At 45.3% G+C, this 20,025-nt stretch overlaps 1 protein-coding gene across 3 annotated transcripts in view; it reads right to left on the bottom strand.

Annotated features, from left to right (window-relative positions):
- Positions 1-20,025, bottom strand: part of DNAH9 (dynein axonemal heavy chain 9) — a 313,471-nt gene that overhangs the window by 197,043 nt on the left and 96,403 nt on the right. For all 3 annotated transcript variants that reach the window (XM_045083402.1, XM_045083401.1, XM_004760150.2), the window contains 2 exons: positions 9,385-9,541; positions 2,745-2,849 (listed from right to left, as the gene is read on the bottom strand). In XM_045083402.1, coding sequence (XP_044939337.1) covers positions 2,745-2,849; positions 9,385-9,541 — 262 coding nt within the window. The remainder of the gene's footprint in view (positions 1-2,744; positions 2,850-9,384; positions 9,542-20,025) is intronic.

Genomic DNA, 20,025 nt, shown 5'->3' with positions numbered 1-20,025 from the left:
GACTCTCAGAACCATCCTAGGCCCAGAATTAGTACTCAGAGAAAGCTCTATTTTATTCATGTTACTTTACATCTTCTATCCCCAAATTCACACAGAGCTAAAAGGGGTCTTAATCCTGGTCCTTCTAAGTTCTGAAGTGACCACACAGAGGTAAACGCAGCCAGTGCCATGTTTTTGGCCAGCTCAGGCGTGTTTTTCTTTTCTTTCTTTTTTAATTGATTGAGTTGCCAACTTCCAGAAACCTGGAGATTTTTTTTTTTTTTTTAAATAAAAATCTGGAATTTCAGCTTCTCTTTAGAATTTAAAAAATCTGGCAGCGCTGACATATTCTGACAAGGCAGAAGTGTGCTGGTAAATGCTGAAGACCCAGCTCACCAGGAGAACGAAATGCTCGATTGTAGGATTTGCCAGTTTCCATTGTGAGAGGACTCCTCTCACACCTGATTTCGAGCCACCGATGTGAAACGCACCCAGCCAGCACCTGTGGCCCAAGCTAGTTGAGTGTTCTCAGTCCAAGAGAGTGTTCCAGCCAGCTTTTTGACTTCCTGCTGCCCCCAACTCCTACGGAGTCCAACAATCCAAAGGCAGGGAAAACCAATACATCACCACCGGGAATGAGAGAAGAGCTCCATGGTTTTGCAACTTGCGAAAGTCTCATCAAGAGACAGGGCAAGAGTCCCTGCATGGCAGCACCAACAGGCTGGCCAGTGCAAGAGATGAAATGACGAGATGATGACCTTGTGTGGGGCGGGGGGGCGGGTTGCGAAGTGCAGGGACCCCTGCAGAGCCCCCTCACCCAACTGCTTATGGCTCCCAGATCCATCTGGAGATGAAGGTGAGCCATGGAATCAGTGGATGGTGTGAGCTCCGCTGTTGTTCCAGCCCACATGGACGGTGACAGCTTGTGGCATGGGGACAGCATGCTGGGGTGGGGAGGGGTGTCCTGTCAGGATGCACAGGCCAGCAGGAGCGGGAGGGTGCTACTTCTGTCAGCTTCTCCACCGTGGACCACCATCTGCTGCAGACACAGGGTGGTCTGCGGTGCCCTTGCCCCCAGAAGCGTGTCTGTCAAGCTAAGCTTTTGCCTTGTCCACGCCCCTGCCCTGCCCATTCCACTCACTGGCGCTGAAGGAATCAAACTGAGGCTTAGGGGGACCGAAGAGTCCTGCCCAGCTCTGTTTTTCTTGTTCTGTCCTCTATACATATTGCTCTGGAAATCAAGGCAAAAGACAGGAGGGAAATTATGTGGTTGGGCTGTATGGAGCCCAGGCACAAACTGGGAGGCCAGTCATGCCGGTGTCCCAAGGGCCATCACCACAGGCTTACTTCACTGCGTAGACCCTTATACCGCCTGTGGAGCTGGTAGCCTGGGGGGGCCTGAGACCACAAGCTCCCCTGAGGCACCAAGTTTCCTAGAAGGGGGAGAGAACAGATGCTGGCAAAGGCTATGCTTCGCTGGGGCAATGGAGAGGCTTTGGGGGAAGGCATCCCACTGAGGATGCAGCTCCAACTGGGGCCACCACAAGAGGCCACTGACTTCACTATGGTCACTGACTTTCCTGCTGCTCAGCCCCTCCTTAAGACCATTGCCGAGCAGGGAGCAATTTTCCCTGCAGAAGCTTCTAGAGGCTCCCTGCTGCCCACTGAAGAAGGCACAATACACATCACGGCATCAGAACTCGTCTGCTGTTTGCCTTGAACCCACCCCTTTAGCCTCATGTTCTTCTCTAGCATTTTACTCCTTATATACTAGATATCTGTGTCTAGACCTGCACCCCAACAGTGTGGGCGGGGGTGCTGGGTTCAAGTCCTAACCTTGCCACTTGCTGACAATGTGTGCTTGGACAAATTACTTTTCAGCTGGTCTTCGGATTCTCCCCCCAGCGTCTATCTAGGACATAAGTGATGATACATAAGAAGTAGTTGGCACAGAAAAGAGTTTCAGCAGAGGCTGTCTCTCTTTTCCCTTCCCCTTCCTCTTTCTGCTTGCTTCTTCTGTCTGTAAAGACCCTTACCCTAATCCATACCATCTCCACCTCTTTTAAGGCCTGTTTTCAAGATGGTGTATTATTTAGCAGTCTTGCCCCATCCCATGAGTCCAGAATCAAATCACTCATAGAGCACTGAAGAGCGCTCATGCCCATCTCAAGAGTTAAAGTTGATTTGTGAAGTTAGGGGTCAAGTCCTATTCAACTCCCCCCACCCCAGTTCTGAGCATAGCACTCACTGTGCTACATGTGTTTCACGGAGGAGACGATTTCTGGATGAGTTGAAAGACAAGTGGCCACACAGATGTGACCCAAACATGACTTCCTTCCTTCAGCAACGGGCACTCTGGGAGCCTCGCTTTAAACACAATGAGGGGAACTGTACTGAGGGAGGTAGAGCAGCTTTCCCAGACTCAACTACAACAAGGAAGATGCTTCCAAAGTCCATGGCCTTTCCAAGAGCTGGGCCCTCCCATCCAGTCTGATCCTCTCCTCGCCCCCCAGGAAGCAGGTGGAACCTGTCACAGAGGAGAAAATGGATTCCCATGGCCAGTAAATCGATCCACCTCAGTAGGGACTCACAGGATGCCCATATCCTTGCTCCAGGGCTGATTTTAGAGGGTGAGGGGGCACAGAGTCCAAGTTGGGAGGGGGACACAGAAGTGGATGAGCAGAGCTTGACAGCAAGAGGACGTAGGCTTCCACAGCATGAGGCAAGAAGACCACGGGGCTCCCACTGACTTCTGGCCCCCATACCTGCACGGCCACCACTGACAGGACCTCCACCGAGATTCGGTTAAACTCATCGAAACAGCCCCAGGCACCAGTCTGAGCCAGGCCTTTGTAGATATTGCCACAAGACTGCAACAAAACGTAAAAAGATTAAATTAGTCTCAGTGCTGGGCTCATCGGCGTGCATCTAAGTCAGTCCCCATCCTGTTTGTGAAAGATCCTTTCAGTTCTCTCAAGATCACTGGTTTGAAAAACTCCTATTATAATTTCAAGGGCACTTACATTCTTGATGGCTATGGGTGCCCACGTAAGTCATGGGATCAAACAGAACATTTTTAAGACACCTGGACTAAAGTCCTTTTAAAATGTCATCAGGCTTCCATTACTGTTGATTCTGTAGCTTTCAAAATCCCAGGAAATGAATAAAATATTGTTATTATTATTATTTTTTGCACCATACAGACCAAAAAAAAAAAAAAAAAAAAAAAAAAAAAGCCTTCTACTCAGCCTTTGGCATCTGCTGATAAAAAAAGTTTATGTCTGTATCTTTAGATCCGAGCCCCAACTCCCAGGCCTCCCAGAGGGTTAGGAAGCTGGAGATGGACAGGGAAAGTGATAAGATCTGTAGAAAGTGAACGACAGGTAAATATTTTCAAATGAGAGCAAGAAAAGAATTTCAAAGGGAAGATGGCATATCTGCCCTAAAAATAAAAACCATCTGGGCATTCGATGTGAAACAGTAAACCATGGAGTCATACAAAGGGGGAGGTTACGGGGGGACACTCTCAAGGCCATTGGCAAGGTGATGTCGCTAAAGCACTGGGCAAGTGGAAAAGCCTCATTTGCTTCTGTGATGAGGGTTTGCTGACCATCAGCGCTGTGCACAGCTCATGCTCTAGATGCAGAAGGGCTCAGTCTCTCTAAGTGCTTCTAGATAGGCTGTGGATAGAAGGCGTACAGACAAAACAGGTAAATTGCCACAGGAGCAGTGGTTCCAATGGGCATAGTAAATGACACAGCTGTTAATGGTGTTCAGAGAGGAGAGTGAATTAAAGCACTTGCTAGTGATCCATGTTGCCAGAGAGTTGAATTTCAGACAGTATTAGGACATTTCCCGAAGTTGATTTCATGGGATGTCAAATCCCGGAGATGCCGCTTGAAGAGAAAATGTTTGACTCAACTGAGTTTAGGAAGCACCGCATTCTAGAACCCTCCTTTGCTAATTTAAAACATATATTAGGACTTTAAGGGAAGGACTGGAAAGTCCTGCGCCATGAAATTTGGTCAATGTTTTAAAGCCAGGATTTTCTGTTTTCCTCATGGGACTCCTGGTTTTCTCAGGATGCACGCTGGTGAACATTTGTGTAGTGGACAGAATGCAGGAAGGGAAGTCTGAAGATCTGGGGTGCTGGTATCTCACAGAACTGTATGTTGTCTTCAGAACACGCAGTGGGAATGCTGGATGGTAAGTGTCTGGGCAGGCAGAATGGAAGAGGGTAGGAAAGAGTGGGTAAGGGCTTTCCAGGAGCAGTAAGTATTATGGGCAAAGTATGAGCAAAATCATATTATGTCTAGGGAAAAATAACGCTGTTGTTTGGACTAGAAAGTTGAATTACAAAAGGAGGTCATGGTTATGAAATCCTTGAATTATCAGAAGGGACTGTGCAGGTCCGTGGAGGTTTGGGGCAGAGGAAAGCAAGATTAAAGCAACATTTTAGGAGAATCGATCTAACATCCCATAAGCTAGCCTGTGATAATGGTGGAAGGATAAGCCCCACATTTCTTTAAACTCCCTGAATTAACGGATTCCTCTATTCACGCAACGGACACTTCCTAAGCACGTACTATGAATCAGGGACTGTCCTAGGTCATGAGGAATCACCTGTGAGCAGGGAGACAAAGCCATAATCCTTATGGGGTATACATTCTAGGGGAGAAAACAGACAATGACACAAAAAGAAGAGAAGGTCAGATAATGACAAGTCTCATGAGAGTCCTACAATGATATGGTTATTTCGGACTGAGTAGCCATTGATAGTCCCTCTATGGAGGAGGGGACGTAAATCCCAGACATTGCATCTTATAGGTGGATGTTATTCTTATTGTATTCATGAGTATGTGTGTGGGTATATATATAACACTTGATATGCATATATAGTAATATATATTATGTCCATTGCTGTCTTTGGCAGCACATCAAATGCCACCATTACTTATGTGGAAGTTTGGGAATCAAATGCCCATGTCTTTGCAGATGAACAGTGGTTCTGAAAACTTGTTAAAGATTCCATCAAGTGGAAATCTGATATAGAAGACAAAAAAAGGGTAAAGTTTCCATAGGTGGATACTGGTCATCCCCACACTTTACCCTGTGGGCCTGAGTACAGCCAGGGACCCCACATCACGAAACTTTTTGATGCCACCCCAACAATAGGAAGGTACTATGAGCCTGACTATGGTGTCACCTAGCACAAGACACTGTTTCTGGAATAAGGCGAAAGATCTTGGAGCTTTGAAAGACCTGCTGAAGGATGAATCAGCATTGGTGAGTGATTACAACTATGGAAGGAAGGAGGTGAAAAATCAGTGTGTCTAAAATTTCCACACTGGGGAACAGGGAAAAATGAGAACCTTAGCATGCATGGCTTGGGGATGCTGGCGGGGAGGAAGATGGGGGTCAGCAGGAAATGTCTGAGAAAGGCTGTTAACCAAACATGAGGGCATTCAAATGCCCTTCCTTCTAATTGGGAAGACTAGTTCTTGGGCGAGCCTGGAAGGTAGATTCTGAAGTCATCAGGACCGAGATAAAATGTGAAATTATAAAAGAGGATCAGAGAAGGAGACCCAGATGGCAGGATCAGAGAGTTATTCTGGAATATAATGTTTCAGAGACCAAGAGAGTAGGTTTCTCAGAAAGGGATGCGTGTTTTATAGTGTTGATGCCACAGAAAGGTCCAACAACAACAACAAAAAAAATCACAGGTACTTTCAGGTTCAAAACCATTTGCTGCTTCAGCAACAGCATCTCTGAGTTAAGGTCAACGGGGACAGTACTGCTGGCATGACATAAAGAACATTTTAGCACTAAAATTGCAATGGTTTCCAGAGGAAGCAACTAGGTTTAAGGGTTTTCCAACCAGATGCAACAGAGGGGAGCCATGAGTTTGCTTTTTCCCCAAGTCTTCACACTGTTCTGTGTCTACCCCGTTACCTGATACCTATAGAGGCAGAAGGCAATGTTAGGGTCCCTGACCACAGTCCATCTCTCCTCTTTACCCTCCCCCATCTTAACACCCCTCTTCCCCATGTCCACCAGGTATCATTCTGTTCGTTAAAGTCTCTCATTTTTTCTTTTCCATTTATACTACCCCAAGGTCTGGTGACTCACCATTCCTGGTTTGAGTAACTGCAATGTTTTCAGCAAAAATTTCTGCCTTTCAGTCCCTTTCTGCTCCCATTCATCTGGCTACCCAAGGGGTCTTCCTCAGATGCCATCCATTTTTGTCATGCTCCCACCTGAGTCCTGAAGCCCACAGGGTCTTCCTAATGGCCACCACTTCTGGGACATGTTCTCTTCATGGCTTTTTGTCCCTTCCTCCTTGTGGTATCCCTATCTCCTATAATCTATCCTCCAGTCCGCTCTCATGCACTTGACTACTGCTCCATATTTATTGCTAACTTGTTCTCTGGGGATATGGAAACAGGTTGTTGTGAGTGTCCCGTTGTTGTTGTGAATGACCCGTCAGAATGACGCCTGGTGAGGTGTGAAACAGCTCTTCCTGACCCTCACTCCATTCTCCCCTTGTCCCAGCTAAGCCCTGTGAGGACAGTTCAGGGGAGAAGGCAGAGCAAGGAGCAGGGGAAGGACTGTGATGCACAGGGAACTTGGTTATGTCTTTGAAGCTGATGTTCTAATGGGTTAGGTGGTGTTAAAATTGTACACGCCCTGTTTGGCACTCACCCAAACCTTACACAGCCTTGGGTCTCACACCCTCCAGGATGTTCGTGACCAGCGTACTCTGTGGTCTTCCCATCTCTGAAGTATTCCAGGGATTAGAGTCTGTAGAACACACATTCTACATGCTATTTGGTATCTCCCCTAATTATTTCATATATCTCTATTGTCTACCCAGATAGACCAGGTTATACTTTGTCTCTGTATCTATCCATCATCTATCATCCTGTCATCTCTCTCTCTCTCATTTCTCCATCTACCTACGTGTATTCCTCTGTATCATGTATCTATCCATCCACCCACCCACCCACCCATTTATCCATCCTTTCATGATGCACACACATGCTGAGCAATGGTGATACTCTGTAAATTAACTTGCTTGCTGGAGAGCATTTTGTGATGAAAATAACTCTAATCAGCTGGACACCAAAGGGAAGAGGAGGTTTGCAAACGGCTCAGTGAGGATGTTGGTTACATAGGATATTTGATGCCTAGGAAGAGACCGCCATTATTTTGGCGTGTTTCCCTACAGTTATCCCTATAGTTCTTGCTCTGATCTGTGTCTTCAGTAGACTCAACCAAAGCTTTGCACAGTCCAAACTATGGATAGACCCCTCTTCTCATCCTGTACCCTCAGAGGCATTGGTGGGGTATGAAGATTCAGCTGTAAGTTTTGAAAGAATTGGAGAAGATAGCCTTGGTGACTCCCTCACCATGGGGCCAACTCATTTATTTCTGTTTGCTTTCTAGGCATCAATTTGAAGAAACCCTGCTGATCTCCTTCAATTGATACACCAGGTCTTCAACATCTAAATGACCGTGTCCTCTGGAATGTCCCTCTGGGAGAATACACTTATTCAGCAAGTCTGCCTTTGGTCAACTATAGAAGAATCTAGAAACTTAATTCTTAAAGGTTGAGTTCATAGGAAAAAACCCACTTCCTTCTTTTAGCCTGACTTAAAGAGAAATATTACTTAAAAAAATTTTTTTTTGAGAGAGAGCATTCACGTGTGTGCACATGCTCACATGGTGGGGTAGAGGGGAAGGGAGAGAAAGAATCTTAAGCAGGCTCCACACCCACCATGGAGCCCAACTCGTGGCTTGGTCCCACGACCCTGAGATCACAAGCTGAACCGAAATCAAGAGTCAGATGCTTAACTGACTAAAACACCCAGGTGCCCCCCTCCTATTTTTTTTTTTTTTTTTTAGAGAAATAGCACTTTAATGTGTTCATCATTAAAAGTAACCATGATAAAATGTAAATTGTGTAGAATATGGGCAGGACAGCTGTTTGGCATCTGAATCCTCACTTTGTTTGCTTGCTGTGAGCAAACACAGCGGCTTAGGTCTCTGCAACTCTTTGCACAGCAAAATTTTCCATACAAGAGAAATTACTAAACTTACAGCTGATGAATCTCATTTAGACTTCTGTATGTTAGCTCACAGTCTCTAAAAGTATTCTTAAATTAAATTTATTTTGTACCCCATCTATGATGATTTACACATATAAATATTTAATCTACTAATGCTAAGCCTTTATTTTTCCTCTCACTCTAAATTTATTTACATGCCATCCTGTTTCAAAGGGACTTAAGATAGTTTACCGAAATAATACAATAAAACAAAATAAAAATAAGGAGAAAGTGAGACAATCTTATTACACTTAAAAAAAAAAAAAAAAGAATCAGGCACCTGGGTGGCTCAGTGGGTTGGGCCTCTGCCTTCAGCTCAGATCGTGATCCCAGGGTCCTGGGATCGAGCCCCACATTGGGCTCTCTGCTCAGCGGGGAGCCTGCTTCCTCCCTCTCTCTCTGCCTGCTTCTCTGCCTACTTGTGGTCTCTGTCTGTCAAATAAATAAATAAAAATCTTAAAAAAAAAATCTATATGACCTCTAGTAGAATATTGCTAGCTAAGAAATGACCTATGGACCTCTTGTTCCTCTTGCTTTTCTCTAGAACACAGAACCTGGAATACATTTAAAAAAGTAAAAATGAGGAGCCCCTGAATGAAGAACATTGGTCTTGCCCTTGACCTTCGTGGGTATCACTTGTTGGAGTGGAAGTTAATCTAGTCTCCTTCAGAAGTCACATTTGCCTTGTAAAAGTATTTTTCCCGGGGCACCTGGGTGGCTCAGTGGGTTAAGCCTCTGCCTTCGGCTCAGGTCATGATCTCAGGGTCCTGGAATTGAGCCCCTGCATCGGACTTTCTGCTCAGCAGGGAGCCTGCTTCCTCCTCTCTCTCTGACTGCCTCTCTGCCTACTTGTGATCTCTCTCTCTCTCTGTCAAATAAATAAATAAAGTGTTTTTTTTTTTAAAGTATTTTTCCCTTGTAGAAATACTGGGGAAATGCCCATTTTTCCAGAGAAGCACAAATTTGACTTCCATGTAAAGAAGCTCACAAGCCACTTGTGAGCCCTTCTGTAGTTCTAGGTCAAACAGTGAATGTAGGCCTTTGGATAGATGCTCAGCCTCGTCATTGTACAGGTGACAAGAGACCTCAAAATGAAGCTCACTGGCTTACAGGGAGGTAACCAATCTCCAGGGATCAGATATCCTCAGGTCTCCTGGGATGAAGCCAGCAGAGACCTCTGTGCCTGGACCTCTGAGCTGGGCCAGGGTGGCATGAATAAACCTGGACCTAAACTGGGCTGCCACCCAGTTTTTAGTCCTGCCGCCCCCCACTGCCCCACCCTTGAGTTGAGGCATACCTTGTAGTCCATCTGCTCTGAGCAGTTGAACACATATACCATGATGCCCAGTGCTCGGCCCAGGTCCTTGGTGGTCTCTGTCTTGCCTGTGCCTGCGGGTCCTGCTGGGGCTCCACTCATGGTCAGGTGCAGAGACTGGGTGAGGGTGATGTAGCATCTGGAGAACACAGGAAGGTGGAGGTCATTGCCAGGGCCCCAGGTGGCCTGACCAATGGCTCTGGTCCTGCTGGGTCCTGGGGAGATAGACCTCAGGTTCTAGGCCCTGGGAGACCTGACAGCTTCTGTAAAGGAAAGCCAGAGCCCCCCACTCCCACCTGTTCCCCTCAGCGCTGTGGGGAGAAGTCTCTGAAGGGTCACCTGATCCTTCAAGGGCATCACAGGCTCACTGTCAGGCCTTCTGATCTTGCACCTGCTCACTGACCATCTCTCCATCCCTCCACCCCAGTGCCCTAAGTGTCTTCATGGAGAGCTACTCTCACATGTCCATGCTACGTTCTGAATGTCTGCGTGCCCCAGCCCCCCAGTTCATTCGTGGAAATCCTAACCCCCAAAGACTATGATGTGGGGAGGTGGGGCCCTTGGGAGGTGATTAGCTCATGAAGGTGGAGCCTCATGAATGGGATGAGTGCCCTGATAAAAGAGGCTCCTGAGGGACCCTCTGTCCCCTCCACCATGCGAGTACATGGCGAGAAGATGGCAGCTTTAAGCCAGAAAAGGGGCCCATACAAAAACAAGACCATGCTGGTGCCTTGATCTTAGACTCACCAGCTTCCAGAACAGTGAGAAATCCATCTCTGCTCTTTATAAGCTACCCAGACTGTGGTGTTTTGTTACAGCAGTTCAAGTAAACAAGGAGAGCCAGACACACTAGGACTGTGCCTGTTCCTCTTTTTTTCCCCCATCTAGCCCCAGCCCTTCTGGTCCACCTGAGTCATGTTCTTCTTCAACACGGCCTTCAATAGCCCAGCTGGTGGCTACTCACCCCTTGGGTCTCATATTTGACATGGTTTCCCCCACTTAGGAGTATTCCTGGACCTCTCAGGGGTGGGAAAGTGAGCAGACGCCCCTCGGATGAGCTCCTCTTCCACTCTATGGCACTCCAGCTACCAACAATATAAGCCACATGCACTGTTCATCTAGATCTTCATAAGGACATGAAGGTGGGGCCATGTCTCATTCATTGTTTCATCTCCAGAGTCTAGTAGAGCTCTGGGCACATTAGGCCCTCAGTAATTATTGATGAAACAAGTTCACGAATGACGGTGTCAGTCATTGTATCTGTTTAACCCTCCTGTGACTATCTTTCCTAATAACAAAATAAAATCAGCTTTAAGCTTCTTTCTAGTCCTTCTTATTTTTTAGGTTTATTTACTTATTTTAGAGGGGGGAAGGGGAGGGGCAGGAGAAACTCAAGCAGACTCCTCGCTGAGCGTGGGGCCTGACTCAGGGCTCAGTCCCACAACTCTGAGATTAGGACCTGAGCCAAAAACAAGAGTCAGATGCTCAGCTGGCTGTGCCACCCAGGCCCCCCTTGTTTCTGGTACTTTTAAGAAGGACTTGCCTTTCCACTTAGTTGGAAATGTGCCTTTGAGTAATAAGCACATAAAAAGATGCTCAAAACCACTAGTCATTAGGGAAATGTGAGTCAAATCCACAGTGAGATACCATGATGCACCCTCAAGGATGACTATGGTCGAGTGTTGGCAAGGATGTGAAAAAACTAGGAAACTCATACACATTTGTGGGGATGGAACATGGTACAGCTACTTCGGAAGACCACGCGGCAGTTTCTTCAAAAGGAAAGCTTACTGGGACAACAAGATGGCTCAGTCGGTTGGGCATCTGACTCTTGGTTTCTGCTCAGGTCATGATCTATGGTCATGGGGCTGAGCTCCAAGTCAGGTTCCACAGTCAACAAGAAGTCTGCTTGGGATTCTCCCCATCTGCTCATACCCTGCTTGATCTCTCTCTTTAATAAATAAATGAATCTTTAAAAGAAAGAAACCAAACCAAACCAAATCAAAAATGAAACAAAAATGTAAAGCTTATTGTATGATTCACTAATTCCCCTTCCAGGACTTTACTGAAGGGAAATGAGCGTTTATGTTCAGATAAAGACTTACACAGAAATGTTCCTAGCAGCAATATTCTTTTTTTAAAAAAAAATATTTCATTTATTTATTTGTCAGGCAGAAGGAGAGAGAGAGAGAGAGCACGCATACAAGCAGGCAGAGGCAGAGAGAGAAGCAGGCTCCCTGCCAATCAAGGAGCCCATGCGGGACTCGATCCCAGGACCCTGGGATCATGACCTGAGCCAAAGGCAGCGGCTTAACCCACTGAGCCACCCAGGCGTCCCAGCAATATTCTTAATGCCAAGAACCGGAAACATCCCAAATGTCCGAATGGGTAAACAGTTATGTGATGTATCTGTCCAGTAGAATACTATTTAACAATGTAAAGGAATGAAGTACGTATAGATATATGTTACACGAGGGGGAAGCTTTAGAAGCATTATGCTAGGTCAAAGGTGCATAATATCTTGTAGGGTATCATTTCATTGATGCAATGTCTGGAAAACACAGAGACAGACAGCAGATCAGTGGCTGCTTGGGAAGAGGACTTGGGATTGACAGGAAAACGGTGATAGCCAAGTTTGAAACTGGATGGTGGTAATGGTTGTACAGCTCTACAAATTACTAAAAGTCATTGAATCAGACATTTGTTTTAGGATTTTAGGTAATCTCTACACCCAATGTGAGACTCGAATTTGTAATCCCAAGATTAAGAGTCACATGCTTCACCAGCAGAGCCAGCCAGGCATCCCTGAACTGTACACTTGTGATGGAAGAACTGTAGAGCTCATACTTTATACCTTGAGAAAGCCACTAAAAATGTGCCATTGGCCTAACTTTTCAAAACCTAGCAAATTAATACCCAGGCTCTGGGTTTAATTAACCTGCAGGCTGGACCAGGAGGTGCTGTCCAAGGGGACTTCCAAAATGAATTCTGTTTCCAAATCTGATGTCTAAAGTTCACCTGAAACCACAGGCTAACGCCCTTCATGCCAGATGGGGATTGTGTCTCCACTAGAAGCAAACTGGGTTTGAAAAGACTTGAAGAGAGTCCCTGAATTCTTCAACTGAGCATAAAACCCCTGTAATGTATTTCACCTTTTGTATGTGAAACCCGGGAAAGCAGTTTCCCCAAGTAATAGATCATCATGGAGGCCTGCATGCAGCATTTACCACAGCTGCCCTCGTGGGCTGGGTTCTGCCTCCAGACTGGTCCCAGTGCCTTGCACGCTTCCCAGCCTCTGGCTTCTGCCAGAACTATCCAGGGCCTGCTACAGCCTGTATCTCCCAGGAGGAAAGACAAGAAGACTGGCAGAATCCCAGCCTCCTGTCTGCTCCCCTCCTCACTCTCCCCCACCCACTCTCTGTCCTCCTCTGCTGGCTGGAGAGCAATCCCAGACCTCTTCTCTCTGCAGGGCAAGACTCTCAAGGAATCTGGGAATCTAGAAGCCCAAGGTTTCACAGAAATAGAATTTGCCTGGAATCTGGAAAGAAATCCTTGGAACTGGGTGTCCATCTCATTTTGAGCTTCTTTGAGCTTCTGATTATCTCTAGAAGAAGCACTTGGGGCTGGGAGCGGGAAGGACAAAAACCAAAACAACGCAAAACACAAAAAACATCTTTGTCCCCATGATAGCAGAACTCTAGAGCTAGAAGGGATTTCTGAGATCAGCTAATCCAACACTTTCATTTTGTAGATGGGAAGCCTAAGTTTCAGGAAGGGGAATCGGGCTAAGGTGCTGTAAATAACTCAGGCACAGGCCGTGGGCCTTGAGCTTGAGCCATAAGAAAAACACAAAGGAACAATATTTCCCTCTTCTGCATGAGGATTGCCATTATCTTGCGCCCCTGGCCAGCAGGCTGTCCCAGGCCTTAGGGACACCAGCCCCTGCTCTTACACTCCATCTGGGGTCTTGTTGGCTTGTCCGTCTCTAACTGTCAAGCCATCTGCTTCAGTCTGTGTGTTTTCCCCTAGAGGATGGTGGGTCACACTACCATGGTCTAAGGCAAGGACTCGAGTCAGACGGAGGTCAGAGTCGCCTCTACTACAAAGTGAGCAACTTGACCAGGATCACAACCCTTGGTGCCTTTCAAAAGATGTCTCTGGAATCCATCACGTGGGTTTGGCTTTGCACCAAGTTCAGTACCTTTGCTGCTTTGAACCAATAGTGACTGTAGGAATGGCAGGGACTCCTGTAGGAGGCGCTTTCACCTGACCTACTGGGCCCAACATGCCTGCAGATTAATTTTGTCTGCTTGTTCCTGGACACGCAGACCCTTTCCTGCTGGGGCAGACCTCAGGGGTCTGGCCTCTTCACCAAGCCAAGCTCTCTCCCATCAAGTCCTTCCAAGAGGACCACAGAGCCTCTTCCCCACAGCGGGGCAGGATTCCAGAAGGCAGCCCCTTCCACAGTGGGTCTGTGTAATTGTTTGAAAGGCTTTCCTAATATCAAGCGATGTCAATCTTGTTCTCTTTGGGCAAATGACTTCTATAGGTCTTATTCGTATCTCCCCAAGCAGGCTTTTGTGAGGGTAAGATGATACAAGAGATAGGAAGGGGCCTTGAAAAGAGAAGGCCAATCCAAGTTTAAGGTATTATTTTTTAAGGTAACAAATACACACAATGTAGCTTTTCTTTTTTGATACAGTTATTCAATTGGCAGCTTAGAGAAAACATCAAAGCCGAGGCTTCTTGATTTCAGCTATAAATAGCCTGTTGCTATCCCAGAAATGTGGTCTGACTAATCTTAGAGCTGGTGAAATCATAGTTGGTTTGTATTCACTTTCTACTGCTGTGTAAGAAATCACCATAAACGAAGTGGCTTAAAATAACACCCCTTTATTGCCTCCCTCTTTGAGGTCAGAAGTCTAAGTGGCTCCTCTATGGAGGGTCTCATAAGACCAAAATCAAGGATATCAGTTGGCTGGACTCTTATCTGAACACTCTGGGGAAGCATCTGCCTCCTAACTCACTTAAGTTCTTGGCAGAATTAAGTTCCTACCATTTGTAGGACTGAAGTCCTTGTTGGTTACTGTTGGGCATTGGATGGTTTGGCTCCTGGAGGCCATGCTCCCATCTTTGCATATGGCTCCCTCCGCCTTTAAAATCAGCAAGGGCATGTCAAAGTTTTCTTAGGTTTCAAATCTCTCTGATCTTCCCTTCTGTCCTCCGCCAGGAGAAAGCTCTGTTTTCAAGGTCTCGTATGGTTACCTTGAATAATTTCCCTCTTGCCATAAAACAAAACGTTATCATGGGAATGATACCATGATATTTACGGTTTTCACCTGTACTCAAAGGGGGAGGAGCTCATACAAGGAAAAAGGTCACTGGAGATCACGTTCGTGGAATTCTCCCTACCACACGGCTCAGTAATCTTAACTGTGGAATGAACATGGATGCCAACGATCCCTCCCTGGTGGGGGGGCCTCTGGTGACATCAGCAGGACTCAGGTCCCTGCTGTTTGTTATTGCTATTGACAACTTGAATGAAGACATAACTGATTATATACAAGATAGTCTGATATTCTAAATAATCTCAACAGTTGAAAAAGATGGGGTTGACCCAACAACGTGAACTTGAACCGATCCATGGCTTTTAAGAGGTGTCAGGCTCAAAATGAGAAACACCATCGACAGAAGACTATCCTCAGCATCAGCCTAAAACAAATCTGTCCGTCCGATAACACTTGAATATTTAAATTTCAAATGCTGTCCTCAACCTAGATGCCCCCGATTCTATGATCTGTTTCTTATGTCATTTGGTTCTGAGCTCCTTTGTCACCCAGTGCTCATCTTTCTCTTTGCCCACACTAGTTGGTAAATGTTGCTCTCAAAACATGGCAGAAAGAGCTGAGAGCATTGGCTGATAAGTGATCTCTTTAGTGAAGACAACAGCACACTGGGGCACCGGGGTGGCTCAGTTGGGTAAGCATCCAACTCTTGATGCAGCTCAAGGCATGACCTCCTGGGTCATGAGACTGAGCCCTGCCCGGGGTTCTGCACTCAATGGGAAGTCCGCTTGAGGATTCTCTCTCCCTCTGCCCCACCCCCCCCAAAGGAAATAAATAAATCTTAAAAGAATGACAACATACCTAGTATGAAACCTGAGTTGGTACAACTATGCTTTATGCTGTATGTCTCGAATATAAGTGGACATTCTAGAAGTCACAAAGAAAACTCAAGAGAATCTGAAACAAAATTCTTCAAATTTTTAACAGAGGGCAGTAGATGGGCAGAATAAAAGGTGAATTTATAAAAATCAGTGTTCTGCTATGTACGAGTGAAAAGAGGGATAAAGAAAGATATGGTGAAATTGAGCAAAGATTTCTTAGCCACAACACCTAAAGCATGGTGCATGAAAGACAGACAGATTGGCCCTCATCAAAATTAGCAACTTCTGCACTTCAAAAGACGCCATCGAGAAAGAGAAGAGGTAAGCGGGAGACCGGGACAGGATAGTTACGAACACGTGTGCAATATAACAAGAAGGTTCAAAGAATTCTTCCAATTCAAGGAGAGGACAAAGAGGTCAATCAAACAGTAGGCAAAAGATTTGAATGGGATTATGCCAAGGAAGATCTCCAATTGGTTAATGAGACCATAAAAAGGTGCTTAACATCTTTATTAGGGAAATGTCAGTGAAAACTCTGACGAGATACTACTTCAATGGATACTACTCAATGGTTGTAATAAACAAGAGAGATAACAACCAAGTTGTCCAGGCTGTAGAGAAAGGACACTTATACTCCGCTACTCGTGGGGGCGTGAAATGATTCCACCACTTTGGAAAATAGCTTGGTGGCTTCCCACAAAGTTAAACATGAAACAGTGATACCACCCAGCAATTTCCCTCCTGGGTCTGTGCCCAAGAGAAATGAAAACTTACGCCGACACAAAGACTTGTTCACGGCAGCATGATTTTTAATAGCCCCAAACCAGAAATAACCTCAGTGTCCATCAGCTGGTGCCTGGATAGACAAAATGTGTCCTGTCTATAAAATGGGATGTTATTCAGAAATAAAAAGTAAAAGATTACAGACACATGCTCTATCACGGACGAAGCCCCGGGACTATGCGTACATTGAAAGAAGCTGGAAACGAGGGGCCGCACATCGTATGGCTCCATTTCTAAGAAATGTCTGGAATAAGACAAGTTTAGAGAGACAGAAAGTGGGTTTTCTGGGGCTGGGGACAGGAATGGGCACATACATGGGCATCAGGAATCTTATGGAGGAGGATAAAAAATGCCGTAAAATTGATTTATGGTGATGCTTACACCACTTGGTAAAGTTTCTAAAAACCATTCAGGGGCGTACTTGGAAAGGGTAAAACTTTTTGATGCATGAAAAAAACCTCGATCAAGTTGTTTAAAAACATATATTGTGGAAAAAACTACCTTATATAGCAACAGCATTTTTAAGAACACCTAGTGATAATATGAATACTCAAAACCCATATAACAATACTTAGATGCTTTTCTGATGTAACTGCAAGATATTCAAACATAGTTCAAGATAGGGAGCAACATAAAAATATCACATGTTTTAAAAATGGTTCTTCCTTCCAAATTAACTGGAAGATATTAAGGCTTGCTGACCAGAACCCTAACCATTTATATTCTGTAACTTGAAAAAATGAGTCAAGTTCAGGGGTGGCTGGGTGGCTCAGTAGTTAAGCATCTGCCTTTGGGTCAGGTCATGATCCCAGGGTCCTGGGATTGAGCCCCCCGTCAGGCTCCCTGCTTGGCAGGAAGCCTGCTTCTCCCTCTCCCACTGCCCCTGCTTGTGTTCCCTCTTTCAGTATGTCTTTCTCTGTCAAATAAATAAATAAAATCTTTAAGAAAAAAAAATGATTCAAGTTCATTTGAAAAGAAATAGAAGAGCAAAGAAAAATTTATATATATATATATAATACATATATAAAAGATAATGTGGGGGCGCCTGGGTGGCTTAGTGGGCTAAAGCCTTTGCCTTCAGCTCAGGTCATGATCTCAGGGATTGAGCCCCACATCGGGCTCTCTGCTCAGTGGGGAGCCTGCTTCCCCCTCTCTCTCTGCCTGCCTCTCTGCCTGCTTGTGATCTCTCTATCAAATAAAAAAAATAAAATAAAATAAAAAATAAAAGATGATGTGGGACTTTAACTATATAAATAGAACTCAGGACAAAGGCACAGTCTTTAAATAATATGGCACAGTGCTGGGCATGAAGATGAGACAGAACAGACATTTTGAGACAGTGTGGTAACTCAGAATTTTGGAACTTGTAGAGCGAACATCATAAATGGGTGAGGGAAATGGCATATTACTCACTAAAAAATGTGCCCATCAGTTACTTAGAAACCAAAGAAATAAAGTATTCCCTGCCATCGTTTCTGTGGGTGTTTTTTGCTCAGGATCGCACACATATGGTAAAAGCCCTCTGTCTACATGGCCTTCAATCAAAGTATCTCCCACCTTCCCAGGCATGGGCACAAGGCTAGGGCTGGGCAAAATGATTGAGCTCACTGGCTCCAGTAATGGATGCAGAGATCGACACGGGATCTAAATGGGACACATCAGGGTCCCCTGAAGGAGTTCTCAGCACCATAGGTCCTTATGGTGCTGAGAAAGACAGGGAAGGGATCCCTCTTCTTCCTGGACCAGGAATCCCAAAGTCATGGGCATGGAGACCACCCTTGCTACTATCCAAAGAAAACCCATGCAAGAAAGAAGACAATGCTCAGAAGGAAACAAGAGCCATGATAGGAGAGTGTCCCATTGCTGAGAGTTCCTTTCTGGGCCCAGAGCTTCTACACGGAACAAGCTAGACTCAAACAGGTCCTCCCTCTGTTTATGTTAGTTTAGGCTTGGCTACTATCACTCATAACCAAAAATGTTTTGGTAAGAACACTCATCTAACTCAATGGTCAAAAAGTTTACCAAAGACACTGAAAAGTGGAGAAATAAAATAAATCACAATAAAATATAGTGAATATTGGGATGCCTGAGTGGCTCAGTGGGTTAAGGCCTCTGCCTTCGGCTCAGGTCAGGATCCTAGGATCGAGCCCCAGGTTGGGCTCCTTGCTCAGTGTGGAGCCTGCTTTTCCTCTGCTTCTGCCTGCCCCTCTGCCTGTGTGTGCTCTCTCTCTCATAAATAAATAAAATCTTTAAAATATATAATGAATATTAAGTTGATCTTGAAATGGCAGGGGCTTTCTAAACATAAAAGTAATAAAAAGGGCAATGACAGTTATAAATAATTCACAGGAAAGGAAAATCTCATAGTCATAAACACATAGAAATGCTCAAGCCTGTGAGTAATTAAGGACATCCAAATCCAACTGAGATACTATACTGATGTACAAAATTAACAATACTTTAAAAAGTAACACTGAATGCTGGTGAGGATGTTGAGAGGTGAACATTCTCATAAACGGCCAGTGAGAGTGGTAATGATACTTGTTTCAAGAATAATTTTAAAGTATGTGTCATCTAATTATTCTGCGTCCTGGAATCTCTCTTCGAGAAATAATGAGAAATATCATTAAAAAAAAGTATAAGGAAGTTCATGGCAGATTCATTTTTAATAGAAAAGGCTTAGGTGTGACTCAAACATTTCATACTATGGGTGTGTTACAGAAATGATGGGACGCTTGTGAAGAGAAGGTAAATCAGTTCTTAGAGTGTTTCAGAAGAATGTTTCGAGAACACACAGATGATACAAGGTTATGTTGAAAAAAAAAAAAAAAAGGCAGGGACGCCTGGGCGGCTCAGTGGGTTAAGCCGCTGCCTTTGGCTGAGGGTCCTGGGATCAAGCCCCGCATCAGGCTCCCTGCTCACAGGAGCCTGCTTCTCTCTCTGCCTCTGCCTGCCCCTTTGCCTGCTTGTGCTCTCTCTCTCTCTCCAACAAATAAATTAAAAAAAAAAAAAAAGCAATCTACCATTTTTTTACATAAAGCATATGATGGCAATTGCTATTTGTCAAAATCTCCAGGCAGAAGTTAACAGACTAGATATTAACAATGGTTATCTCTGCACGACTTTACATCTTGGCTTGCAGAGCACTAAGTTTTCTGATAAAAACTGCGATAGAAACTTGGAAAGCGCAGGACTTTTGCTAGCTGTGCCCTTCCCCGGCCAATCACCTTCAAAGACTCTTGGGTCAATTATATCTCACCTGCTTGCAGTAGTTCCTGAGAAATTAGAAGGTACTCTAACTCGATAAGCACTTGATTAAAACAGTACTTAGCACAGCGCAGGGCAGAAAGGGGCGGCTGGGTGTGAAGGTGACGGGAGGGGAGTTATGGGGGCGGGGAGGGGGGGAAGGAGGTCATCCAAAGGTTGAGAAACAACTTATGTGAATTGCTTTTGTTCAGCCTGAAAAATCATTTCCATTTATTTCTTCAGCTTAGTGCTGGGCCCGAGCCCCCGGATGGTGGTGAAGCCACTGCACTCACTTACATATTCAGGTCCCATCCGGGCAGTGGGAAATTCCAAAGAAATAGGCATAATCAGTCGGATGTACTGTAATGCGGGGATGCTTTTAATGAATGTGCAAAGGTTGTATGGATCAATTGTCCATTTGATTAATT

Source organism: Mustela putorius, unplaced genomic scaffold, assembly GCF_011764305.1.
Source record: "Mustela putorius furo isolate JIRA1106 unplaced genomic scaffold, ASM1176430v1.1 tig00000695_pilon_pilon_pilon, whole genome shotgun sequence".
Classification (NCBI taxonomy): domain Eukaryota; kingdom Metazoa; phylum Chordata; class Mammalia; order Carnivora; family Mustelidae; genus Mustela; species Mustela putorius.
Note: the sequence above shows the minus strand (reverse complement) of the source record. Positions and strands in the feature narration are given on the sequence as shown.